Below are 27,935 nucleotides of genomic sequence, written 5' to 3' on the forward strand. Positions count from 1 at the left end.
ATTGTGTGAAATTGTCACAGATAAAATAACGCTGATGCCTTGTGGAAGTGCCTGGAGTAAAAATGTGATGTCAAAACCTATTGTCAAAGTATGTTGCTTTAGGGGGATGGGTGACATTTGCCACCCATTTTCCCCCTCCTTTTGTGGGTGGACGTTTTGCTGCACAGCACCAGTTTTCCATCTCTGAAATGGAATGTTTTCTTATGCTCGGTGGGGGCAAATAGGTGGTTTAGTGTTTGGCCTCAAACCCAACTTCTGTCTTGTCCTCCGTTTCATTTCTGACAAGGCAGGTCCCCAGTGGCAGCCATTTTTTTATTTTGGCCTGAGAGTTGTTTTATGGTGGTTCCCATGACAGTTTCTCAGCCTCACTGGCAGCCATTTTTTATTTTTTATTTTGGCCTGAGAGTTGTTTTATGGTGGTGCCCATGACAGTTTCTCAGCCTCTCCAATGTGCCCCTAGGGCTATCGTCACTGACCCTTTCTACCTGAGGTAACTTCTACGGTATCTATTTTTGAGACCCAAAGCCGAAAAGTGTTGGGAGACCTTTCACAAATTATTCTTCTCCTACACTTTACTGAAGCAGGTTCGTACAAAGGCATGGCAGATGGTTTAAAAAACAAGTCAAGACCACAGAAGGAGATAAAATAACCGATTTCCCCCCCTTGGGCATGTTTACGGAGGAGCAGATGTATTCATGTGGGTGTAAGAATACCTGGAAAGTGTTGCTCCTGTGGTTCTGCCTTCCTCCTCTTCTGCCATCTCTGCTCTGGCCACTGGAAGCTTTTGCTTGGCACAGCAGGTAAACGTCGCTAGAAAACCCAGGCGGAAGCGTTTGTTCATGAAGCAGTAGATAATGGGATTCACACAAGCGGAGGTGTAAGAGAGTAAGTGTATGAAGGAGATGGGGGCTCCCGTGAGAAGCAGATGCGCCGACGCACGGTCAAATGCACGCCAGGTGTTGACGCTGAACACCGGCATCCAGCAAATGAAAAACAAGATCACTATCACTATCAGCATTCGGATGACCAGCTTCTTGGCCATCAAGTTAGCGGTGGAGCAATTGCTCCGAGGCCGGTCAATTTTGGCGATGCTCCTATTTGACGGAAACTGTTGAAGGGGCACCTTTCTCTTCTTCTTGCTTTTCTGCAGATAGCATCCATCGTCATCTTCAAATCTGCTGCTGGTGCTGGCTTTCCTTTCTGTATGGGAAGAGCAAATGCGATTGCGTTATCAAGAGCGCACAAAGCTTTTCCAACATGCGAGGACACAACCCCTCCCCCCCCCACGGCTGGCAAAAGATACACATCAAAATGTGCAAATAAATATCTTTGAAAGGCCAGTGTGTGAGATCAGGTGTGTGGGGTGTGTGTGTGTTTTTCACACACACTTTGGGCCACTGAAATTAGAGGCATGCTTCAGTCTTTGCATCCAGAAGAAGGGTTGTGTAAGAGTGAGAATTGCCCACCTTCAAATGACAGGCCCCAGCCTTCTGGTATACAGTGGTACAGTACCTCGGTTTAAGTACACAATTGGTTCTGGAAGTCTGTACTTAACCTGAAGCGAACCTTCCCATTGAAAGTAATGGAAAGTGGATTAATCCGTTCCAGACGGTCCGTGGGGTACTTAAACTGAAGCGTTCTTAACCCGAAGTATGAGTGTAATTGGTTCTGGAAGTCCGTACTGAACCTGAAGCGTACTTAACCTGAAGCGAACTTTTCCATTGAAAGTAATGGAAAGTGGATTAATCCGTTCCAGACGGGTCCACGGAGTACTTAAACTGAAAGTACTCAAACTGAGGTGTACTTAAACTGAGGTATGACTGTACTGTCTGAGCCATATCTGGACTGAAGTAATTTCCTCTGCGACTTGATATGGACCAGAAGGTGATGGTGCTATATTTATTTATACCCTACCGTGTTTCCCCCTTTTTAAGACACCGTCTTATTACTTTTTTTTCTCAAAAAACCACAGGGTGGCTTATTTTTGGTGGGATGTCTTACTGGTACCGGTATTTTTATTACGAGTCTGAGGGAAGGGAGGTGTGTGCGTCCCTGGTGCAGCCCTCTCTCCCCGGCCCTGGGATGTTCGCGAAGGGCTGCTCTCTCTCTCCTCCAAGGTGGGGACTCACTTAATAGCAATCTGCTACACTGGAGCTTCTTAAATCTAAACCAGTATAATGGAATCTATCTGTGTGATACAGTCCTAGCAGTAGCCTATACCTAAAGCAAGTAAGGATCTCTACCAGCCAGCTGCCCAAGACTGCAAGACTGTCTGAAGTTCCAACAACATAGCACTTTGCAGTGCTATCACTGATAGCAAAGAAGCTACCTGCTGAGAACAAAGAAGCCAGCTAAGCAGCAATTAAGATTGCTGACTTGGTAAATGGTAGCAATTGAGAAGCAATTGAGCCAGCGAGGTGAGGAAGCACGTGTTGTTAGGACCGGCAGTTTAACTTTTGTGTAAAGCAGCGTTTAGCAGCTCCTTTTAGCAGCTCGCAAACAGCGAAGGAAAAAGTCCTTAATAAATAAATAAAAGTCCCCAAGGCAAGGACTGCGATCCAGACTACTTACAAATCCTTAAAGGGGCAGCTCCACAGACAACCAAGCAGCATAAGGTAGAAAGAAAACTGCAGCAGGATTTTTAAAAGGCTGCTTTATGCCCGGTAAAAGCAATGAGACAACAATCAGACACGGGAGATTCCCGTTAAGAGGAAATCAACGTGCATTGAATGGAAGGGAATTTAGGGAAAGGTGGGGGGAAGCGAGAGGTGGGCTGTGTGTGTGTGTGTGTGTGTGTGAGAGAGAGAGAGAGAGAGAGAGAGAGAGAGAGAGAGAGAGAGAGAGAGAGAGAGAGACGCAGGGGGGGGGGAGAGAGACAGACGCGCGCACGGAGGTCTCTCCCTAAAAGGGAAAACAGCCTTTGCATTCTTCAATCGCCCCTCTTTTCTTCCTCGTGCCTTCATCTCCTCCCCACCCCACTTTTCTCCCCTTCACCAAGTAGAGCTTACACAGCTTGGCTAAAAAAATGCTCTCAGAAACGGGGAAGGGAAATCACAAGGCTTCGGCAGCCAGCAGCTACGGCTGTTCGGTGCATTTTTACAAGCTTTTAAAGGAAATACGTGTCTGTGGAGCGACAGCAAAATGGGGAGAGATTTTTAAGGGGGGAGTTGGCTGGCAGGAGGGGGGTTATTGCTAGTGGGTGAAGGGTCTATCAGTATGTCTTATTTTCGGGGTATGGCTTGTATCGCGCAATTGCTTAGAAATCCTGCTATGGCTTATATAATGACTACGTCTTAAAAAAGGGGAAACACGGTACTTTCCCCCCTGACTCAGGGCGATTCAGAAACAGTGTGGCAGCTGGAACATCTGAGGACTGGGGCGGGGGGTATGGTGCACGGGAACTTACCGGTAATATAGAGGCAGCAACCATTTTGCACACATCCAATTGACACGTGACCATTGAAACATGGGTCCTTTTGGACTCAGAAGAGGGCAGAATGGGGGACGGAATGGGAGTGGAAGAGGGGGCAGAATGACAGCAGGGTGGGACAGGGCGTAAGAGGCTTGTGCACGCTTTGTTGGGGCCAGGAACCGAGCCCCCACATATAATGGTCACCACCTGTATACCTTTTCTCCTTCCTGGTAATTATTACCTATTGATCATATCAATAGGTAGCACCTCCACCCCCATTGTTCAGCCTGGACACTGAGGTCCAGCTCTGAGGGCCTTCTGGCGGTTCCCTCACTGCGAGAAGTGAGGTTACAGGGAACCAGGCAGAGGGCCTTCTTGGCAGTGGCACCCACCCTGTGGAACGCCCTCCCATCAGATGTCAAGGAAATAAACAATTATCTGACTTTTAGAACACATCTGTCTTCTAAAGTCAACCCTGTGTCAGAAATTTTTTTATGTCCAATGTTTTACATTTTTTAATGTGCTATAAGCCGCCCAGAGTGGCTGGGGAAACCCAGCCAGATGGGCGGGGTATAAATAAAATTATTATTATTATTATTATTATTATTATTATTATTATTATTATTATTGCCTCGATAATAGCTTAATGTCTAATTGGTTGGTTGTTAGGGAAGAAATATTCCAAACCAAATAATCAATCAATCAGTCAGACAAAGTGAGCTGAAAAGTCTTCAAAGTACATACAATATTGTTACAGGTCGCCCCTGAGATTCCAGAGGTCTTGTGTTTCTACCAGTAGATCACTGGACGTCTGTGGTAGATCACCGAAGATCAGTGGCTCCCCCCAAAGAAGCTAAAAAACTTTGGCTCCCCTAAAAAAAGTTCAACAACTTTGCTGTGCACCCCTAAAATGACCTGAACCACCAAAAACAGGGCTTTCCTTCCTTAAAAAAAAGCTCAACAACTTTGACCCGAACTGGATCACTGCCAGTTTTTAACTCTGTGAGTAGATCGCAGTCTCTTGGGAGTTGGCCAGCCCTGGTCTAGAGCAACAGCTCCCTGGTCTCTGGGTACAGCCTCTTCTCCTTCTCTTTCTCCTTCTCCCCCTAAGAATCCTTGCCAAACACAACCCCCCTTTCCTGTTAACATTGCCCACTGTAACCCTGGCAACTTCTCCCTCTCTGTCCTGCAGAGTCTTCTTTTCTTGCCATGGCTCCCATTGTTGGGCTAATGACTGGCCATTTCAAGCCTTTGTCCGCTAATGGCTTCTCCCTACCTAGCAAGCCATGTCATGCTGGCACAGTTTGTTATCCTAAACTCAATCCAGCAATGTTTGGCCCCATTTTAGCCTATCACCTTTATTAATTCTAACTTTTGCTAACTTCGGGAATTATGGGTGTCCGGACACATATTTATTTGGATCTCAGGGTATTGCCTGGTGGTCTCATGGTATTTTGGTGCAATTAATGGCATAATAGCAGTTGATCATTCGCTGAAAGTCACTTTTTTTGTACAAAATGTTCTGTTACAGAGTTCTCCGTTTCCATCAGGATTAATTGCATAATAACACCATCTAGTCTAAGAAAAAACACGCTTATAATGATTATAGTACCCTACTAGGCCCATTGACTAGCTGGCACCTTTTGACCCGATGTCAGTGCAATTTTGAGCCACCTACACTCATTTAGCTTACTAGTAAATATTTCCTTCTTCGGAAGGCCTCCTGTTTTGTCATAGACTATGTTAAAAAACAAAAGCACTTTCCCCTCTGATCGAAAATCTTTTTTTCCAGAGCCTCTGGGATTCTGGTGAGATTAGTTAGGAGACAATTTCACCTGCAGCTGGAGAGATGTGGTCAGGGCCGTCTCTAGGCCTGGGCTGGGTGGCGCAATGCGCCAGGGCGCCTGGCCACCAGGGGCGCTGCTGCGCCCGCCAGACAGCTGATGTCTGGGCCCTATGGCTCTGCCACCGCCTCCTCTCCTTCGCCCCGCGGGAATCCCCTCAACCGCTGCCCGCTGAGCCGCTGCCGCCTGTGGGAGCGGCAGGGGCGGGAGCGGATCCCGAGGGGCCTCCTCCACATCTGGTGCCCGCCGCCCCACCACCACTCCCAGGGTACAGGCGGCAGCGTGGCAACCGCCTCCTGCTCCTCGGGCCGCTGGGAGCGCAGTGAGAGAGCGCAGGCGGAGGCAGCGGTGGACCGGTCAACTGGCCGCAGAACAAGCAGCACACTGCGGGGCTCGGAATTCACTGCTCACACTTGTTTCCTCCGGTGCGGATGGCGGCCGCTGGACCACGCGGCCTCCGGGCAAGGGAGGTGGCGGGAGTTGGGGAGCTGCCTGCGCCCTGGCTCGGGCAGAGAGGGGTCGGTGGCGTGACCTGGGCTGGACACCACACAGCAGGTGAGGGGACGGCGGGAAGCCTGGGCTGGTGGCGCTGGGCAGGGGTGGCTCGCCCATTGGCCCTAGTGGCGAGGGGCGCAGAGGGGCGCCCCAGCAAGTGGGGGAGCTGCGCGGTGGCCTCCCTTTCCCTCCTCCTGGATGCCCGCCAGCCGTGCCGCTCAGAGGAGAGAGGTAAACGAGCGGAGCAGGGGCACTAGGACCCTGTTCCGCTCTGCAGCGGAGCTTTCCTTTTTTTAAAAAAAAAAAAGAGTGGGTGGGCGCCCTTAAGACGCTACTGGCGCTGGGGACCCTGAGCCAGGGCGAGAGAGAGCAGCTTGCAGAAAGAGAGGGGGCACCCAGAGGGACCTTTGCGCCACGGCGCTGGATTTGCTTCTTGTAAAGCTTTGATATCACAAGTTATCGAATAGCTCTGAAACCCCAACCAAAAAACAAAAAACTGATTTGTGATTGTAGCCAGGGGGTGCTCTTTCTATTTAATCCTTGCTATTGATAGTTAATGTCTGGTTAGTATGGAACTGAGTCCCAACACGGCGCTTTTTATTTTTTAGAAGCAGTAGTGGCAAATAATCATTTTTGATTTTGAGACTGGAAATGTCAATCTCTTGGAGGTACACAGAGTCAACTGAGTGATCTCAAACACTTTGGGTGGGACCAGATGTTATGAACGAATAATAATAATAATAACAACAACACAATTTATTACATAAATAAAAGAAGATCTTAGCCCTGTATTTCCATGGTTGTAGCCAGGATTTATGTGAGGGAGGCAGGCTTTATGTTGGGGGGGGGCGGCAGAACCTCAGCTAGTTAAGTATTTTTGTTTCTTTTTATTGATCTTTATTGATTGGGGGGGCAACTGTCCCCCTCTGCCTCCCTGGCTACACCCATGTGTGTGTCTTTCTCTTATTTATTACATTAACGTGTGGGTGCTATTGATTCTAAAGGGGGGGGGGAATCAGTAGACAGGCAGAATTTCTTAACCCTTCCCCACCTGCTGATTTCCCCTCTGTATGAGCTCTGCAGACATTTCTAAGTGACCCCCCACACACACACACCAGCCCCACCAAGAGGGATCCTAAAACTGGAAGGAGCCTTGGCTGAGGTGGAAATACGCTGAAGAGCACAGGGGGGCATGGGACAGTTTAGGCACCTCCCCAGAAATAGATCCTTTACTGTAAGTGCCCCCCCATCCCCAATGCATTCTCATTATTGCTGGGGTAAACTAGGATATCTCTGGTCTCTGTTATTAGGATGTTTTGAAACATAATTGTTGTTGTTTAGTCATTTAGTCGTGTCCGACTCTTCATGATCCCATGGACCATAGCACGCCAGGCACTCCTGTCTTCCACTGCCTCCCGCAGTTTGGTCAAACTCATGTTCGTAGCTTCGAGAACACTGTCCAACCATCTCATCCTCTGTCGTCCCCTTTTCTCCTTGTGCCCTCCATCTTTCCCAACATCAGGGTCTTTTCCAGGGAGTCTTCTCTTCTCATGAGGTGGCCAAAGTATTGGAGCCTCAGCTTCAGGATCTGTCCTTCCAGTGAGCACTCGGGGCTGATTTCCTTCAGAATGGATAGGTTTGATCTTCTTGCAGTCCATGGGACTCTCAAGAGTCTCCTCCAGCACCATAATTCAAAAACATCAATTCTTCGGTGATCTGCCTTCTTTATGGTCCAGCTCTCACTTCTATACATCACTACTGGGAAAACCATAGCTTTAATTATACGGTCCTTTGTCGGCAAGGTGATGTCTCTGCTTTTTAAGATGCTGTCTAGGTTTGTCATTGCTTTTCTCCCAAGAAGCAGGCGTCTTTTAATTTCGTGACTGCTGTCACCATCTGTAGTGATCAAGGAGCCGAAGAAAGTAAAATCTCTCACTGCCTCCATTTCTTGTTGCCTCTGGTTTTCCAGATTGGAATACTGTTTGTGTATGGATCGTAGATTTATTGTAAAGAGGCAGGAGAGGGTTCTTGCCGAGAGATCACTGCTGTAGAGCTGCTGTCAATCAGTGTCAACAATATTAGGCTTTTGGAATGAAGAGTTAAACTAAATTATCAAATCATCAATTCTAGCATGCTGGGGGCCAACAAAATAATAAAAATTGGCATCCAAACTATTGGCATTATTAATTGTATTATAATTTGGTATTGTGACAATGAGGCTTTTATTGGGTTATTGTAATTGAAAACTAATAAAAAATATTACACAAACAATATTAGGCTAAATGGAGCAATGGGTTAACTTTGCACAAGGCAGCTTTCTTTGTAATATTTTTATGGTTAGTTCTATATTGGTTGTCTTGGGATACAGTTGTATCTATTCTTGTTAAATGAAATGAAATGAATGAAATGAGTGAATGAAAATACCAGAGGGGAAGGAACGCAATTGCACAGATATCACAAATCCAAACAGTCACACACACACACACACATGGAATAATTAATGCTTTTTTAAAAATCCTGGCTATGATTCGTAACTCAGAGACATTTGCAAGACCGCTCAAAAAAATCTGCTCTGTTGCAGATTTTTTTTTTGCCAGGAAAAAAATGTCTCCTGGTCACATTTTCACATCTGAGTGGAAGGAGAATGGGATTGGTCATGAAGATTACCTCGTGAATACTTCCTCTGACTGACATCAAATTTGATCCCTCGGTAGAGCTCCAAGGAGATTAAGCCATACGCAATGATCATTACAATCCCTGGGATAAGGAAAAGGATGAGGAGCTGGAAAATGTACCTGCAGAAACCGGAAGAGAGACCAGCAGAGAAAAAGTTAAAATATTCTTACCATCTTCTTTCGCATCTCTGGAATGGGCTAGAGCTGATTCTGGGTGCACTGCCTCCTTTTGTTTTAAAACCGAGTGTAATTATTATAGCCCACAATTGAAAAGGATGTGATGTTGGTAGTATGACTTGTCAGAGTTCACAAAAGATACCCCACAGTATTTGTTCAGAAACATGGAAAGGGGGAGGGGCATAACTGTACTTTCATTAGGTTGTCTGAATTCCACCACTTTTAGTTGCTCAGGTCAATTTAATAATAGTATTATAATAATTTATTACTTATACCCCGCCCCTCTGGCTGGGTTTCCTCAGCCACTCTGGGCGTCTCCCAACAGAATATTAAAATATGATAAAACATCAAACATTAAAAACTTCCCCCAACTCAGTGATGCGGGAGACAAGTGATAGTTTTGTAAAAAAAAAAAAAAAAAAAAAAGTAGAATAGAATAAATCTTTATTGTCATTGTCCCCTTCCAGGAACAATGAAATTTCCCAACACAATGGTCCTACATTCGCTCACTCTCCCCCTCAGACAGTTTGCATCTTGGATGTGCCACTGAAAATGTAACATGTCGGATGCTCTGAGTACTAATTTATGTTTGAAAATAGGTGTACACATAATCGCCTTTCACACATGGCAATTTGGGTAGAAACAGCTGTGGGGCCTGGCTTCAGACAAGGTGCGACAACATCTAAGGAAGGAAAGGCTACTCAAATGACTCCTGGATCCCACTCCAAGGTTCCATGATCCAAGGAAGTCCAGGCACATAGAGGTTGGCATTCATAGGCTTCCCTACATGAGACATCTCTGTAACATCATGGATCTTTGGGGTAAGGGATAAAGGGCGTGTTATGTATTGGTTTAATTTGTGTACATGAGTTTCTCTGCTAGTCCTGTAACTACCTTTCCCGCTCCAGGGCAATTCAAATGGGTGCGATGACAGTTGCTATTGGTTAACTTGTTAGCACAATTTGGATCCTCACTCTGATAGGTTCCCGCCAAAATCTAAATGTATCCTTTCCCCAACCCCTGAGAGTATAAAAGGAGCTCACCCTTTCCCTCCAGTTCAGTCAAGATTCCTACTGCAATAAAGAAGACTGTTCCTGTTATACTTGACTCCTAGCAGTTCCTTGCTAGTATGCTGAATCACTATTCTGAGCTGACTTCACAAAGAGCTGAAATCACACTCACGACTTAACAGGGCGTAGAAGTACAGCCCACAGCCTCTTTCTGCTCATATTGCCCCTTTTAAGCGAGTAGAAAAAGACTATTGACTTGATGGCAGGATTTAAATAAACACTCACACCTTTATTAACAAAGAACATTTAAAATGATAAAAGAAATGATATACCCTGTTTCCCCTATTTTAAGACGTAGTCATAAAATAAGCCACAGCAGTATTTTTAAGCATTCAAGGAATATAAGCCATACCCCGAAAATAAGACATTGTGATAGGCGCAGCAGCAATGCCGGCAGGAGGAGGAGGAGGGAAAAAATAAGACACCCCCTGAAAATAAGCCATAGTTGTTTTTTTTTTGAGGAAAAATAAATAAAGGACGGTGTCTTATTTTCGGAGAAACACAGTAGTAGACTCTTAAATAAACATCAGTTTGTAACAAGAGGGAAACAAACCAGGAGGCGGAGGCGGGGGGGGGGAGAAGTGATGTAATATAAATGTTATTGATATGAGATGTATATAATGATAGAAAAAGAAAAGTGAATAAAATTTAATAAAAAAAGATATTTTAAGGTTGTTTGAATTAATGTAAAACAGAAAATCCAATAAAATTGTTAACAGATACTCTAGTAAAAAAATTATAGGGGAGGTGGGAGAATGCTTAAGCCACAATGAATTGGTTTGCCTTTGAGATGTCACTAATCTGTGTCTTTCCTGAAACAAATGAGCACAGCTGCCTCTGTGGAATTTATTATCACTCTGATGATTGTCTGAATTCTGAAAATCCCAAAGTGAATGGGAAAGGGCTGTAGCGGCAATTACACGACTGGCTTGTTTTCCAGCACCGCGTCTCATAATCAGGACACTGTTTGGAGAGGCTGCGTGATGAAACTCCTGTCCCCTCCTGGCCTTTGAAACGTGCTCTGAATTTTGCACCGCTCCATGGGAAATTGATATAGCGCCCCTGTTAATAGGTGCAAAACAACTATGGGCATGAGATCCACACCCCCAATTAACTCCTTTAAGAGCTGGTGTGGAAGGGGATTGCCCTACAATTTACCATCTACCTCCACCCTCACCCACAGCCCTGGCAAAACCACATCATCATTATCTGCCACAGACGGTCTGTGCACATCTCCTATACGTACTTCTGGGAGCCTCCTCCTTCACAGAGCTGCACATGGAGGCAACCTGTGGCCAGACCATTAGTCTGCCTACTCGGTCCTGGGGAGGAGAGGATCATTGGGGAGGGATATAATGGCTGGTGTGTTGCGGTGTGCATGCGCTAGCCCAGTGGGAAGAGGCAGGGAGGGAGAAGAGCTCGGTTGACCCCTGTATGGAATCTCTCCTACATGTGCAACTTTTGAGACCTCGGCTGGAAGGTGTTTACAGTAAACTGCCTGGAATCCATGGGAGGAAGGTTAGAAAATATTTGAAATAATAAAATGCCCCAGAGAGTGGAATTAATTTAACATGGCCAATGGTTAGTGGAAGTTGGTTGTGGGCATCCGTCCGTCCCCCGAGACAATGGAGTGCGCCTCCAGAGGAGAAGCAGATGCAGATGACACCCAGCTCTACCTCTCTTTTAAATCAGAACCAGTGAAGGCGGTGAAGGTCCTGTGTGAGTGCCAGGAGGCGGTTGGAGGATGGATGGCGGCTAACAGATTGAGGTTGAATCCTGACAAGACAGAAGTACTGTTTTGGGGGGACGGGGAGGGCGGGTGTTGGGGACTCCCTGGTCCTGAATGGGGTAACTGTGCCCCTGAAGGAGCAGGAGCACAGCCTGGGAGTCATTTTGGACTCACAGCTGTCCGTGGAGGTGCAGGTTAATTCTGTGTCCAGGGCGGCTGTCTACCAGCTTCATCTGGTACGCAGGCTGAGACCCTACCTGCCCGCGAACTGTCTCACCAGAGTGGTGCATGCTCTAGTTATCTCCCCTTGGACTACTGCAATGCGCTCTATGTGGGGCTACCTTTGAAAGTGACCTGGAAACTGGAATTAATTCAGAATGCGGCAGCTAGACTGGTGACTGGGAGTGGCTGCCGGGACCACATAACACCAGTCCTGAGAGATCTACATTGGCTCCCAGTACGTTTCCAAGCACAATTCAAAGTGTTGGTGCTGACTTTTAAAGCCCTAAACGGCCTCAGCCCAGTATACCTGAAGGAGCGTCTCCACCCCATTAGCAAACCACTGGAGCTCGTAACAGCTGCCTCCCATGTTGTTTCTGCTGCATTAGCAGCACCGAAGTGACCTCTCCGGAGTGAGTCTGGGCAGTGCGTAGGGAGGTCCTGGGCTGCCCAGATGGCAAGACCCTCCCACTAGGCCTCACTGATGGAATATAGAAAGCAGAGCAATACATTTGGCACCAGCTTGGCTGTAGGAGTTGCCGGAAGGAGGCGTACAAGGCGCCATCCAACCATCTTAGGGACTCCAATCTGGATTTGTGTAGGGTTTAATCCTGAGCCTTTTCTTCTCCTGAAGATGTCCCACAAGGCAGCGGACAAACTGGCCGATGCAATCACCCTGTTTATACAGTGGTACCTCAGTTTACAAACACAATTGGTTCCGGAAGTCTGTACTTAACCTGAAGCGTACTTAACCTGAAGCGAACTTTCCCATTGAAAGTAATGGAAAGTGGATTAATCCGTTCCAGACTGGTCCGCGGAGTACTTAAACTGAAGCGTACTTAACCTGAAGCGAACCTTCCCATTGAAAGTAATAGAAAGTGGATTAATCCATTCCAGACGGTCCATGGAGTACTTAAACTGAAGCGTACTTAACCTGAAGTGAACTTTCCCATTGAAAGTAATGGAAAGTGGCTTAATCCGTTCCAGACTGGTCCGCGGAGTACTTAAACTGAAAATACTCAAACCGAGGCGTACTTAAACCGAGGTATGACTGTAATAGGATGCAGTGAATGCCTCATGTTGCACTTATTTTTTTCCACTAACAGGCTGTAGGACTGGCTGTCCATAATTTAACCTATTAAATTGTACCTGCAATAATACCATCTAATACCATCTCCCAAGAATTGCCATATCCATGTATATATATATGGGATGGATATATACTGTATTTAGATCTGTTCTTACCAAGATTGCTCTACCACGTCGCTTGGCCAGTCCAGGCGACACATGTTCGCTGTGGTGTTGTAGATTTTTACAAAAGGTCTCAGCTTGCTGTAAATCGGATACGGCGTCATGATGGCAAAGGAGAGGCACCAGGTTGCGGCGATCACCTTCATAGCGTGCGTTTTTGTCTGCCAAACCCGAGACTGCAGGGGCTTGCAAATAGCGCCGTATCTCTCCAAGGATATTGCGACCAGGCTGAAGGTCGAAACGCTGACTGAGACACCTAAGCGCATGAGGAGGGGGAGGAAAAGGAGAGCGGAGAGAGTAAAAGGTTGTCTCTTGTTTCTCTTGGCAAGCAGTGGGAATCAGACCAGTAATAACCAGCAGCATACAGTGACCATAGCTGCCAAGTATCCCGTTTTCTCCGGGAAAACCCCGATTTTACTTACCTTTTCCTGGTGGTCCCCCGTATCACTTCGTCTCCCGTTTTTCTCCGTTATTTTCTCCTGCCGGCAGCCATTTTTTTCTTTCCGATTTGCCCTTCTATGGGCACCCAAAACGGCCACCGGCGGCTTCAAAAGTCGCATCTACGTATGTCCGGAAGTGCATAGACATGACTTCCGGTGTCGGCGGCGGCCATTTTTGGTGTTCATAGATGGGCGGAGCGACACCGGAAGTTGCGTCGACGCACTTCCTGACATGCGTACAAGCGACCTCCGGTGTCGGCGGCAGCCATTTTTGGTGCCCATAGAAGGGCAAAGCGACACCAGAAATTACGTCGACGCAACTTCCGGTGTCACACGGATTCTGCAGTCTGGGACTTGGAAGGTAAGACAGTGACAGAGCTTCATGCTCTAGCACTGGGGGCGGAGAGCAGACGGAGGCTTGGTGGGCGCACGTCTTGGGGCATGGCGCCCAGCACGGGAGGGGGGGCAGCCACGATGGGCCCCCACCAGGATTGTGGTGCCGGGGCGGTGCGCTCCCCCTGCCCCCCTCTTCCTCCGCCAGTGGCAGCATAGCAATAACCTATCTGCCAGCAGCCAGAAGAACCATTTAACTTCACAGAACCATTCAATCTCCAAGCCTCTATGGCTGGACTCAGCAGTTCCTAAGAGACCTGTGGATGATGTTCCATTTGGATCAATAAAGCCAACCTGATATATATGTGGATATATGTGGATTTTTAAAAGCAATAAAAAAAGTATTGATTGATCAGTTATTTGAAATATTGCTACTGACAGTGGAACTTCAAATCATTTAGGCTGGCCTCAACCAGGGCCAGGGCCTTCTCGGTACTGGCCCCGACCTGGTGGAATGCTCTGTCCCAGGAGACTAGGGCCCTGCGTGATTTGTCATCTTTTCGTGTGGCCTGCAAGACAGAGCTGTTCCGTTTGGCCTTCGGACTGACGCAGTCTGACCCCACGGTTACCCTCCCCTAAGGTTTTATTTCATAATGGTTTTATCTTATTCATAGATTTTTTATTTTAAAATTGAATTTTAACATTGTATTAATCTGCGTTTTAACTGAATTGTTTCTTTTATACTTGTGTTGATATTATTTGTTGTTAGCCGCCCTGAGCCCGGTCTTGACGGGAAGGGCGGGGTATAAATAAAAATTATTATTATTAAAAGTTATACTGAAACACTGTCTCGGGGCATTTTCCAGTCAATTGAGTTTTCGTTTCTTTCTGCAGCAGAGTTCTTTTTACAGAAAGGTTTTCCTGCATCTTTTACGTCTTTACAACAGCACCAGCAGCAGTAGCATTCCAGCTATCTGTTAGTGAAATCCCCATTTCAGGAATAAAGAGTCTTTACTATTAACCAAACTTTACACCTGGACATTAATAAAGGAAAAAAAACACACAAAGAAACATAATCATTTTCTCTTTTTAGCCATCCGGCCAGAGACCTAATGCTTCCTCGTTCACATACTCATTTAGACTGACCCCTGACTTAGTTGATTGCATGCCCTGATAAGGACACCTGTTGCCAGGGAAGTTTTCCATTGCCTAGCAACTTGCTCAAGGCCATTTACAAGTTTCTTCTAGAATATTCCAACGTCTTCTATGTACAAAAAAGGTCTAAAACAATTGTGTGCGGTGTAGAAAAAATGGATAGAGAGATGCTTTTCACTATCTCTCTTAATACCAGAGGTGTCCCAGTGAAATTCAAGACAGACAAAAGAAATCTCCTCTAAACTTTTCAAATAATACCACCTCAGAGGATTAACTGTGGCCAACACAAAAGTAGCACAAAAGTAGCACAAAAGTAGATAGATGACTGTTTGCCTTGATTGGAAAACTCCATACAGACCCAATAATTAAATGCAGAACTGAAGGCCACTTCTTTCTATTTAACAACTCGGTTCCAGAATTACAAAACGCTACTTATCTTCCCATAAGAGTTTTGCCTTACAAAGCAAATACACCAAAAAAAATTCCGTGCAAAGTAAACACGCAATTCTACACCGATGATACTGTTCTGCTGCGCTCTAATAGTTCTCCACTGGCTACTGAGAAGTTATGGGACGGTACATATGTTAAGAATGCTTTGATGGTGTTTCCTGCTTGGTAGGGGGTTGGACTGGATGACCCTTGTGGTCTCTTCCAACTCTATGATTCTATGGTACTATATATCAGAACTTCTAAATGTCAACTTTGCTGAAACTAAACTGAGAAACTGCTCCATTTACAATGATAAATGGCCATTTGATGAGCAGATTACTGAACAAGTTCGTGGCAAGCGCATTGTGCTTCCCCCATCCCCCTTTCTAGATAAAAGGTTAAGGGGCCCCTGACCATCAGGTCCAGTCTTGTCCGACTCTGGGGTTGCAGCGCTCATCTCGCTCTATAGGCCGAGGGAGCCGGCGTTTGTCCACAGACAGCTTCCGGGTCATGTGGCCAGCATGACAAAGCTGCTTCTGGCGAACCAGAGCAGCACACGGAAACACCGTTTACCTTCCCACCGGAGCGGTCCCTATTTATCTACTTGCACTTTGATGTGCTTTCGAACTGCTAGGTGGGCAGGAGCAGGGACCGAGCAATGGGAGCTCACCCCGTTGCAGGGATTCGCACCGCCGACCTTCTGATCAGCAAGTCCTAGACTCTGTGGTTTAACCCACAGTACCACCTTGATCCCTCCCTTTCTAGATAGAGGATAAATAATGCTCAAGACCCAGCTGTGGCTAAAAACAGAGAAGTTTTTATTGCCTATATACTGAAGTAAGCAGGTTTGGCATGGAATTGGGTCAGGAGCCATAAACACATAAGACTTCTGATCTGAAGCCTGATACAGCCACCTGGCATGCCTGCCGCAGAATCCCAATGTATAAAAACCCATGCGGTGAACACTATGAGATTGGCATTCTTCTGGTAACCTGAGATGAGAGGTGTCCGTCTCAGCACATCCTGAGCTGGTGTGCCTCCTCAGCACCCCTTAGGAGGGTCCCCCTTATTTTTAAATCCTACCCAGGGTTTCAGGAAAGAGTCCCTCCCAGTCTTACCTGAATATGGCAGGTACTGTTTGCCTCAAATCCTTTACATGCATTGCTCGGGATGCGGGTGGCGCTGTGGTCTAAACCACTGAGCCTCTTGGGCTTGCTGATCGGAAGGTCAGCAGTTTGAATCCCCTCAATGGAGTGAGCTCCCATTGCTCTGTCGCAGCTTGTGCCAACCTAGCAATTTGAAAGCACGCCAGTGCAAGTAGATAAATAGGTACCACTGTGGCGGGAAGGTAAACGGCATTTCCGTGCACTCTGGTTCCGTCATGGTGTCCCATTGCACCAGAAGTGGTATAGTCATGCTGGCCACATGCCCGGAAAGCTGTCTGTGGACAAATACCGGTTCCCTCAGCCTGAAAGTGAGATGAGTGCTGCAACCCAAGAGTCATCCAGGGTAGTAGTAGTAGTAGTAGTAATAATAATAATAATAATAATAATAATAATAATAATAATAATAATTTATTTATACCCCGCCCATCTGGCTGGGTTTCCCCAGCCACTCTGGGCAGTTTCCAACAGAAATATTAAAATACACTAATTTCTTAAAGATTAAAAGCTTCTTAAAGATTAAAAGCTGCCTTCAGATGTCCTCTAAAAGTCTGGTAGTTGTTTTTTCTTTTTGACATCTGATGGGAGGGTGTTCCACAGGGCGGGTGCCACTACCGAGAAGGCCCTCTGCCTGGTTCCCTGCAACTTGACTTCTCGCAGCGAGGGAACCGCCAGAAGGCCCTCGGCACTGGACCTCAGTGTCCGGGCAGAGCAATGGAGGTGGAGACGCTCCTTCAGGCCGTTTAGGGCTTTAAAGGTCAGCACCAACACTTTGAATTGTGCTCGGAAACGCACTGGGAGCCAATGCAGGTCTTTCAAGACCGGTGTTATGTAGTCTCAGTGGCTGCTCCGAGTCACCAGTCTAGCTGCCGCATTCTGGATACCCTGACCTTTACCTTTACCACTGAGCTATGCCCCTTCCCCAACAATATAATATTCATTTTATCAAAGCCACCAATGCAGGATTAGGGAGCACGATTGGGGAACCGGATCAAGCCAGAGAAGCAGATCCAGAAGTGGCCAACCCTTCACTTCTTCACCATCTTGACTCATGGGTGGTTAGGCCAGATTCAGTTCTATTTACCTGAAAAGCTATAGGATGGTTATAGATCTGACTCAAAAGGAGGCGGGCAGGGCCCTACTGCATCCCCGACCCACTTCAAGCACTGTGTGATATGATGTACTTCAATGTATAATATAAGCTGAATTAAAGAGATGAACATATAGAGAAACTGTGAGTCTAGCCAATGCAGACAGCTGGACCATTGTTTATCTGCAGCCCAATCGGGAGAAATATTTTATGGGCAGACTGGCAAGATTTGCGGTGGCTTCTCAGAAACCGAGAACAAAGTTTGATGAAACCAATGTAGCAAATAGTAAAGATGCCATCTGTAGTCACATTTGCCGTTTAGACCTTTTTAATATAGCATTTGGAACTAGTAACTTGTTCCTGTGGTTTTATGAGTATCTAATTAATTAAGGAAGGATAAGGCCTTGTTCCTGATTCTTGGAAGGAATAGCCCTTTGACACTCCACACATTGACACTCAGGAAAAGGCAGCAAATGGCCTTCAACATGAAAATGAACTTTCCCGTCTTATTTATAGGGAAGAAGTCAATATAGTTCTGACAGCTGGCCTGATTTAAAACTGTAACTCTCGATGCGTGGCTGTATAATTTGGCTACAATCTGTATCTAACAGAGCAGGAAATTAGATTATCAGTCAAAGATGCAACCTTGCACTCTTCCCTGTTGCTCCAGGTCTGCAGTGAGGAAGCCTCACTGAAACGGAAAAGGTCACTTACACGGAACTCAATGCATTTCTTTAGAAGGCCCAGTGGTTTGCAAAATGGTGACGGAGAAGCACTCTGCCACAGAGCATCTCTGGGCCCCCTTCTTGCAATACTCCTACAAAACAGGTCCATGCATTGCATAGGCACCTTTCTTCTTCTTCTTCTTCTTCTTCTTCTTCTTCTTCTTCTTCTTCTTCTTCTTCTTCTTCTTCTTCTTCTTCTTCTTCTTCTTCTTCTTCTTCTTCTCCTCCTCCTCCTCCTCCTCCTCCTCCTCCTCCTCCTCCTCCTCCTCCTCCTCCTCCTCCTCCTCCTCCTCCTTCTTCTTCTTCTTCTTCTTCTTCTTCTTCTTCTTCTTCTTCTTCTTCTTCTTCTTCTTCTTCTTCTTCTTCTGTGATCCCTCATAGCGAGTAAGATTGTCTTCCATGTCACGGTCTTAACAGCATAGGTGTCAACCCTCCCTTTTTTTTGCAGGAAACTCCCTTATTCCAGCGCCGTTTCCCCGCTGCTATCCTGGATTGTTAGATATACCGCAGACTGTCCCCGGGACAGGTGAGGCTGCTGCTGATCCCTTATTTTCAAATCCGAAAGTTGGCAGCTATGCTTAACACAGTCCATAAGTGACTGTGGAGGCCAATTCTGGATCCACATGTCCTTCCACGGTGGGGACATAGGTTTCCGGTCAGGAGTTGATCATGGTGAGGGTTTGCCAAGCGTGCCTTCCTCTTAGCACGTTTCTCCCTTGCATCCTGAGTTCGAGCGTCTTCAAAGTCCATGACTTTGGACCAATTGGAGCGCTCGCAGGCCAGTGTTTCCCAGTTGTTGGTGTTTATACTACTTTTTTTTTTTAGATTTGCCTTGGAAGAGTCTTTAAACCTCTTTTGTTGACCACCAGCACTGCGCTTTCCATTTTAAAGTTCAGAATAGAGTAGTTGCTTTGGAAGATGATAATCGGGCATCTGCACAACATGACTAGTCCAACGAAGTTGATGTTGAAGAATCATTTCTTCAACACCGGTGATCTTTGCTTCTTCCAGTACACTGGCATTAGTTTGACTGTCTTCCCAAATGATGTGTCAAATTTATCGGAGACACTGTTGATGGAATCTTTCGACGAGCTGGAGATTACATTTATAAGTGCTCCATGTACAAGCATACAGTAAGGTTGGTAGTACAATAGCTTTGTAAACAAGCATTTTGGTTTCCCAGCAAATGTCCCAGTCCTCAAATGCTCTGCACTTCAATCTGGAGAAAGCTGCACTTGCATTAACACCACCAGGGAAGTGGTGAGATGTTGCGGGCAGAGCCAGCGGTGCAATCCTGCTGCCTTTTCAACGCATGCCCTCACCCTGTTCACACAAAGGGGGCTAGGGTTAGCCATGGAATCACTGCGTAGAATAATACAATGGCAGAGATGGAAGGGATCCCAATGATCATCTAGTCCAGGCATGGCCAAACTCAGCTGTCCAGCTGTTTTGGGACTACAATTCCCATCATCCCTGACCACTGGTCCTGTTAGCTAGGGATGATGGGAGCTGTAGTCCTAAAACAGCTGGAGGGCCAAGTTTGGCCATGCCTGATCTAGTCCAAGGCCCTGCAATGCTCAATGGAAAATAAGACCACTCATCTTTTATCTGGTGGGCAGCATTGCGGCCAGTCAGCCGAGCCTCAACAGTTTTCCAGCGTGGGGGTGGAGGTATGCTGCCTCCCCCCCCCCCACACACATCACAACCTACCGCTCATCTGTGCTGGGGACAGCCCCAGCCAATCTGCTGCCAGGGTGGGTGTGGCCGCAGGCAATTTAATTGCGGCATGGCCGGCCTGCACCCCCTTCTTGCCTCTTCGTCGGATCACCCAACCCACCCTGCCTCTTCTCATGCTTTGCTCTGATATGACCTTGCTATGGCAATTGTCGGTTGCCATATTGTTGGGCCCCTTCATGGAGATTTTACTTTCTTGGGCTCCTTGATCACTGCAGATGGTGACAGCAGTCACGAAATTAAAAGACGCCTGCTTCTTGGGAGAAAAGCAATGACAAACCTAGACAGCATCTTAAAAAGCAAAGACATCACCTTGCCTACAAAGGTCCGTATAGTTAAAGCTATGGTTTTCCCAGTAGTGATGTATGGAAGTGAGAGCTGGACCATAAAGAAGGCTGATTGCCGAAGAATTGATGCTTTTGAATTATGGTGCTGGAGGAGACTCTTGAGAGTCCCATGGACTGCAAGAAGATCAAACCTATCCATTTTGAAGGAAATCAGCCCTGAGTGCTCACTGGAAGGACAGATCATGAAGCTGAGGCTCCAATACTTTGGCCACCTCATGAGAAGAGAAGAATCCTTGGAAAAGACCCTGATGTTGGGAAGGATTGAGGGCACTAGGAGAAGGGGACGACAGAGGACAAGATGGTTGGACAGTGTTCTCGAAGCTACGAACATGAGTTTGACCAAACTGCGGGAGGCAGTGGAAGACAGGAGTGCCTGGCGTGCTATGGTCCATGGGGTCACGAAGAGTCGGACACGACTAAACGACAACAACATATTGTTTGGGCTAGGTAGGAATTTTTCCACTTGGCAAATTGGCACCGGCCATTTGGTTTCTGCTTACCTAGTAGCAATCGTCACAACTTTTGTGAGGTTAGGCATTGAGTAAGCCTTTCTTTGGTTGGAGGGGTGGTTGCTGCCTTCTCCTGGGGGTGTGGATTCTATCCAAAGCCCAGACATGGGCTAGGGCTGTGCCACAGCCCCTACGGGGACCCCTCGGGGTGCCACTATCTGATGTAAGTCAGTGGGCACCCCCTATCGGTGGTTTACCCTTCCATGGACTCAAGATATAGTCAAGTCAAGATATAGCCTGGCTTTACCCCAATGCCTAAGCCATACCGCTCACATCGGTAATCAATAAAGTTGCGGCCTATTTGAACCCATAAACCACAATACTCCATGTCAATATGTTTTATTGGTCTCCTGGGAACTTTGTGGCTCGGGACGCCTTGGCACGCAACTTAGGGGGCTCCCACAGCCAGGTGGGTCTCAATGTATCGCCACATAAACTGAAAGGGCACCTGGGAAAACACCCAATAGCCTCCTATGGCTATGTATTTTAAATAATAGTGGCAACTGGTCTTTTAGGGGAGATTGTCTACGGTTATTGATTTTCCTCTCCTGTTAAGCTTCCAAGAACACAAGCTGAAAACCACTGCCTTTACCACTGCTTTGGCTCAAAGAAAAACATCTCCCACTTATTCGGCAACACCAGGCATCCCCAAACTGCGGCCCTCCAGGTGTTTTGGCCTACAACTCCCATGATCCCTAGCTAACAGGACCAGTGGTCGGGGGAGATGGGAATTGTAGTCGAAAACATCTGGAGGGCCGAAGTTTGGGGGTGCCTGGGCAACACTGATAAACAAGCAAAAGCATGGCTCTTGATTTTAACGTTGCAATACCTTTGATTTTTTTTATAAAAAACCCTGCAATTTCACTAATGTAAAGTTTGGGTGCCAAATGTAAAACTTATCTGAGAAAAGGCATCCTATATCTTAAGACATAAAATGTATCTATAATAAGCAAAGTGTTGAAGTCAAAAATATACTGTGTGTGACTATAGCTTTTAGCAAGTGTAAGGTATCTCTTACATAATAAATTCCCAAAGGGCTATATATTGATACTGTTGTAAATGTCGTAGTGATGTATTCCCCTGAAATGTCTTTATGGCGGTAATTACCGAGAAAAAGGGCAAGCTTCCATGCCTCAGATTTTATATCGGCAATTAACTCTAACTTGTTGACTGCCATTGTTTTATGTTTCACTGTTTTATTGATCGTCTAATCAAAAGTGTTTCCAGTTTCTTAAAAATGAACTTTGTCTCTTATTTTTATTATAGGTTTTTAATTTTTGGGGGGGGGGGAGTTGCGGAGGTTTTTTGGACATAGGCTGCCCAAGACAGCAGATTCTCTTATCTGAGGAACATTTTGTTTTGACTTCACAATCCTTCACCTTCTTACTCAGAAAAAATCCCACTGAGTTCATCAGACTTTCTCGCAGGTAAATGTATATTATTGCGACTTGAGACAATTTTTTTCCTATGCTAACAACTGAAAACCAAACAATTAGCAATTCTACTAGAGAAAGATACCCATGTCCTGTTTCTCATTACATACATGCTTGTGTTTGTGGATATTAGTAAAATTTGAGTTAATCCTTTTCGACAGCCCTAGAAATGCTTTGTGATCTGTACAAAATGCACAGTTTTGTGTCAAACCCATATCCTGATCAGAAGCACATTAATTAGAAGTAGGAAGTCCTACTGATTTCAGAGTCACTTCCATTTCAAAGTCCAACCAGACTATTCTTTCCTTAAAAACACACATACACACGGTAACTATTTGAGCATAGATAGGGAAGTTTTTAATGTTTGATGTTTTATTATGCTTCTGTATATGCTGAAAGCTGCCCAGAGTGGCTGGGGTATAAATAATAAAAGTATTATTATTATTATTATTACTACTACTACTACTATTACAACAACAACAACAACAACAACAACAACAACAACAACAACAACAACAACATGATAAAGAAAGGGGTCAGCTATATCATATGAAAACAAGTATCTAAAGCCTAGATAATAGGCTACAATAGTATTTTCCTGCCTTTTCTCTAGGGAAAAATGACAGAAAATTGAACATTTCTTTTAAGATGTCCCTACTCAACTCTGACCCCTGAGAATGTTCAGTTGGCCAAGTTCTCATTGAAGTTTCAGTAACTCTGGTCTCAACTTTATACTGTCTGATATGATGAAATGCTTTATTTCTTTTCTTGTGGAGACCTTTTAATCACACCCAGAAATAAATTCAGACAAGACTCAAATTTTAGTTTGGTTTTTGGCAGAATTTAGGCCACAACTTGATTGATTAAAATCAAGTGAGTGGTTGTATAGGCTCTGGTTCGACTAGCTCCCTGCACCCTTGCAGGCAGCGCTGGCCCTGGGCACCAACCATAAGTCAGCCTCGGGTGAACACCTGCGACAGACGGCAAGCAGGGGGGTCTGCTAGGCGGAGCCCCAGATGTCCCCTAGACTCAGGCTCAGGGCACAACCATGAGTCCGTGGATTCCTTTAAGAGGAATACCCAGGGATAGGGTGGTAAGGGCTCATTCCTCCCCTATCACCTGAACCCAGAGCCTATCCGCAACCTTACAAGTTGTGACGATTTGCTACGCGGCAGGTAAAAACCCAAATGGCACCAGCCAATCAGCCAAGTGGGGAAAATTCCTGCCATGCCCCTGTCCCAATGCTGAATAGGCTTCCTCGCGAGAAAAGGGAAAACTTGGCAGCTATGACAACAGCACAGTCCTAACCCTGTCTACTAAGTAGTAAATCCTGTTGAATTAAATGGGCATTACTTCCAGGTAAGTGGGGTTAGCTTTATAGCCCTAGTTGTTCAGTTGTAACCCTTAGCATATTTAGTTAGAAGTTACATAGCAATATAAAAGTCGATGAAAACTCTATTTCATTCATTTAGGGCAAAACTGGAGGAAACATTAAAATGCACCACTTGTTAGGTTTGCTTGAGACTTAAGTCTGGAATAATAGAATCACAGAATTGCAGAGTTGGAAGGCACCCCAAGGGCATCTAGTCCAACCCCCTGCAAAGCAGTCCGTTGACTTTGGTTAGTAATTGAGAAAATGGAAGAATCTGTTCTACTTGGGCTGAACATAGCTTGTCGCTACTATTTCTAACTAAGCAATTTCCCACATCTGCAAGGCTTTTCAGTCAGCCTTGATTGTTGGCAGGCAGGTATCAAAGCAAATTATATCCCTTAAGGCTCATTTGTCTCTCAAGCACCTAACAGCATGCCCGGCCGGTGTTTATTTGTTACATTTGTATTGTGCCTTTCCTCCGAGGAACTCCGAATATCATTGCGGCCTTGGCACAACTCTGAGAGTTGGGCTAGAGGGAGAAAGAGAGAATAAGTAACTTGCTTTCACCCCTCCCCCTCCAGCCACTGCACCAAACTGCCTCTGCTCTAGACATCTGCGCCTGTTGTGCCACAAACCAGGCAGAGGGCCTTTTCGGTAGTGACACCTGCCCTGTGGAACGCCCTACCACCAGATGTCAAGGAAAAAGACAACTATCTGACTCTTAGAAGACATCTAAGCACTTTTGCTGGGGGGGACAGAACCTCAGTTAGGTATGTATTTTTATTTATTTTTATTGATTGGGGGGGCAGCTGCCTTTGCTATGCCCATGCATCAGTGGACAAGGTGTGAAACTTTATTGAGAATAAATAGGTGGGTGAGGAGTAGGGAGCAGGCAACAGGTCTGAAATAAACCAGAGATCCGTGGCTCTAAAACGGGACTGATCCCAGCCTATGCAGCAACGATATAGTATTTCTAGTCTGTTGAATAGCTGTGAGGATGGTCAACCTCCAAGTGGTATGGAAGATGTGGTCCCTGAAAGCGGAGGGTTTGAAAACGACTTGGCCTATGTAGTCAAAACTGTGCATGTTCATCGACTCACCCATGAAGTAGCTGGTAAGTTTGCAGAAAGCACTGCCGAAAATGAAATCTTCCAGGAGGTTGGGAATGAGCGTGAAGGGCATGCAAAAGAAGCACAGCATGAGATCACTGATGGCCAACGATAGCAGGAATATATTGGTCACCGTTCTCATCCTCTTGTTCCGGATCAGCACGACGATCACCAGCGTGTTGCCCAAGACACTGAGCAGAAATATCAGAGAATAGAGAAGAATCCGAACTGTTTGTTGGTCTATAGCAAAAAGCAAAAAACACATTGTCGTCATAATTGGAAGAGGCCAGTGAGAAGATCATCGGCTGCGCAGCCACACTAAATTGTACAGAACTTATTTTCTGTCTGCATTATACTGATAGTTTGTATTTGCCTACCCCTCCATTGAGCTTGGAGATTAAGGCCCTGTTGTTGTTGTTGTTGTTGTTGTTGTTGTTGTTGTTATCTGCCCTAAACATTTAAAGCAGTCTTTTTAAAAAATTATTTATTTGGTTTTTCAACTTAAAATTTTGCAATCACATACCCAATGTACAACATAAAAACAAGATTCCACGGAATCTCCTGGACTTCCACCCTCCCCTTTGTAGGTCCTATTATTAATCAATTCCTCCTGCATCTTTTATGATAATCCAGACTCTTTACCTCTTCCATTATGTCCAGGAATTCAACCTTAAACTGCAAGTGATATTCCAATCCCACTAACAATTTTAACTGTTTACAATGAAGTTATAAATTTCCCCCATTCCTTATTAAAATTTCTGACTCTTTCGGTCATTTTAGCAAAGTTAATGGACTATGCAGAAATGGCTAAAATGACATTTAAAGCAGTCTTATGCCACATTGAACAGTCCCGGCTTCCCCCAAAGAACCCTGGGAACTGTAGTTTGCTAAGGATGCTGAGAGTTGTTAGGACACCATGGTTCCCCTCCCAGAGCTACCATTTCCAGAGTTCCCTGGGAAGAGGGATTGGTTGTTAAACCCGTCTGGGAAATGTAGTTCTGTGAGGGGAGCAGAGGGTCTCCTAACTACCCTCAGCACTCTTAAGAGACTACAGTTCCCAGGATTATTTGGGGAAATGATGGAATGATGTTGCTTTCAATGCACGGTGAGATGGGGCTGGAAGATGGACTGGGATTCTGTACCCTTCCTAGTTGCAGGAAAGAGGTTATTTTAGCAGGCGACAGCTCTCTCATCCTTGACCCTTGAAGCCTGCCAGACCCCTAGGGTAACTTGGAGGGCTGGCATTTTTTCAGACCTTGCTCTTATTTTCTGCTGCCATCTCGGCGCAGTTCCCAAATGCCCTCTTCTAAACGACGGTTGCAGGCCCAAGAGCCCTGTCCTTCTTTGAAGCTGTTCACCCAGATATGCAAAGGGGTGTGTGTGTGTGCGTGCGTGTGTGTGTGTTTGTGTAGTAGGCGTTTGCAAGGGACAAGTCTCAGGCAGGAGGGGGGATAGGGTGCAAGGGGTCTATGCCTCCCTAGCAAGTCCTATCTCTGCTTGCTCTCCCCCAGCCGGAGTCCTGAGACTATGCTTGCCTGTCAACGCAGCGAGAGCAGGACAGGTACATACAGGAAAGTTATATAGGGGGAAAGCAACTGTGCGGAGACAATTGCTGCCTGTTGCTTCTCCCCTGCAAATACCTCCCCTGCCTCCGATTTGCACATCAGAGACGGAGATGGGGCTGGAATTCTGTATCAGCTGCCGAGAGACATGTAGTTCTGCCCTAAAACGTGAAGGAAGCTGTAAATAAAAATGTGAAGCAGTGCTAGTGAAAAGGGTGGCAACCAGCCCTTCTAGATAGGCTGGTGTAAACCTGAGATCTGGTTGTGTTTGGTCTCGTTCCTTCTGCGCTCTCAAGCTTAGCTCTAAGCAGCTCAGTTCTGGTCTATCCGGAACACATCTCATGCCTTCTCTCAAAAGGCATAGCATATTCAACATCTGGTACTTCTTACAAGATAACCCCCCTCTAAATTATGCAGCTTGCAAATCCCTATTTCTACCCACTTAGGAATATATCAGACAACAAGTAGAGTAATTTATGACTCTGTTTTGACACCTTTGGTATCACACACACACACACACTAAGTCCTTCTATATGCAATTCATAATAAAATAAAATAATAATAATAATAATAAAACTTTTTAAATTGCACCAGTGTTTCAGCTCACTCTTTGCCTTTCCTGCCCTGTGTTGCACTTGTTCAATTTTCCAGCAAACATATATGTTGCTTTGTTACAATCAGAAAGTAAAACCATTTATTTTGACTTTCCACTCTCGTTTTTTTAAAAAAACAACACCTGGCCATTATTAGCAGCTTTTGGAGGTTCCGGGTGATGTATTTGATACTGACGCTTTATTCTCGTTACGTGGATATGGTTTTAATTGTTGTATTTTGCTGTTGCCTTACTGCCTAGTGAGCCACCTTGGTATTCATTTGGAAGTGAAATGTGGTATGTTATTATCTAATTATTATCAGCACAGAGCTTTGCTTTAAAACCCTTTATCAATTGCTTACCCTAAACTAGTTGCAGGTAAAGCTGATGGTATTAAAAATGCATATGTATCGATATAGATATATAAATAAATTGTACCCTACCTTTAGGCTGAGAGTGATTCGTGCAGAAAATGGTGTAATTTTCCAAGCCAAGCTCACACAGGAAAGCAGAAATATTGGTGTCAAGTAGGCTGTAATTACTTATATCCATCCTTCACTCTTCAGAGTTTAGTTTCTAAGGCAGCAAGCATAGTTTGGGGACTATCAGTCCATTATTTCAGGCCTAAAAGAAACCTGCAGCGGTGGGCTTTGACAAGAGTCGCTGTCCAGAGTTTCTCTTTCTCAGCCACCCATCGGGAATGCTTAGTCCGTGCAATTCAAAGAAGCTTGGGGACGCTTGTTTCGAGGACGGCGTGAGGCAGCTTAAATGCCGCAGAGAGAAATGCAGGAATGCACACAAACACTCTGATTCCTCTATTCTGGATCCACCCCTTTCTTTTACGGACGGAGGTGGCTTTGGGATATAACCATGCCGGGGAATGATTGCAAAGTTAACCCCTTGCACAATTGCTCTTAGCCAGCAGATGCTCAAGATTTCTCCGGTCACAGTTACAGTATTTATAAAATTGAGTCAATACATGATATTTGCACAGCCTTATCTTATGCACGTTTGCTCAAGCATAGATCCACCGAGTTCAATGGGACTTGCGCCAAACTGTGCACAGGATG

At 45.7% G+C, this 27,935-nt stretch overlaps 1 protein-coding gene across 1 annotated transcript; it reads right to left on the bottom strand.

Annotated features, from left to right (window-relative positions):
• Nucleotides 1–396: 396 nt before the first annotated feature.
• Nucleotides 397–27,698, bottom strand: CCKAR (cholecystokinin A receptor). The gene is made up of 5 exons (XM_035114040.3): nucleotides 27,309–27,698; nucleotides 24,703–24,951; nucleotides 12,867–13,128; nucleotides 8,419–8,546; nucleotides 397–1,200 (listed from the first exon to the last, which is right to left on the bottom strand). The coding sequence occupies exons 1-5, from the start codon at nucleotides 27,415–27,417 to the stop codon at nucleotides 674–676; spliced, it is 1,275 nt and encodes a 424-aa protein (XP_034969931.2). The 5' UTR covers nucleotides 27,418–27,698; the 3' UTR covers nucleotides 397–673.
• Between the last annotated feature and the right edge of the window lie 237 nt (nucleotides 27,699–27,935).

Source organism: Zootoca vivipara, chromosome Z1, assembly GCF_965207765.1.
Source record: "Zootoca vivipara chromosome Z1, rZooViv2.hap1.1, whole genome shotgun sequence".
Classification (NCBI taxonomy): Eukaryota; Metazoa; Chordata; class Lepidosauria; order Squamata; family Lacertidae; genus Zootoca; species Zootoca vivipara.

Excerpts from the sequence above, each read along its gene's own strand:
- CCKAR (XM_035114040.3), bottom strand. The coding sequence starts at position 27,417 with ATGGATATAAGTAATTACAGCCTACTTGACACCAATATTTCTGCTTTC. Across the intron at positions 13,129-24,702 it reads ACTTACCAGCTACTTCATGG|GTGTCTCAGTCAGCGTTTCG; the intron begins GTGAGTCGATGA and ends TCATGCGCTTAG. Across the intron at positions 1,201-8,418 it reads TCAGAGGAAGTATTCACGAG|AAAGGAAAGCCAGCACCAGC; the intron begins GTAATCTTCATG and ends CTTCCCATACAG.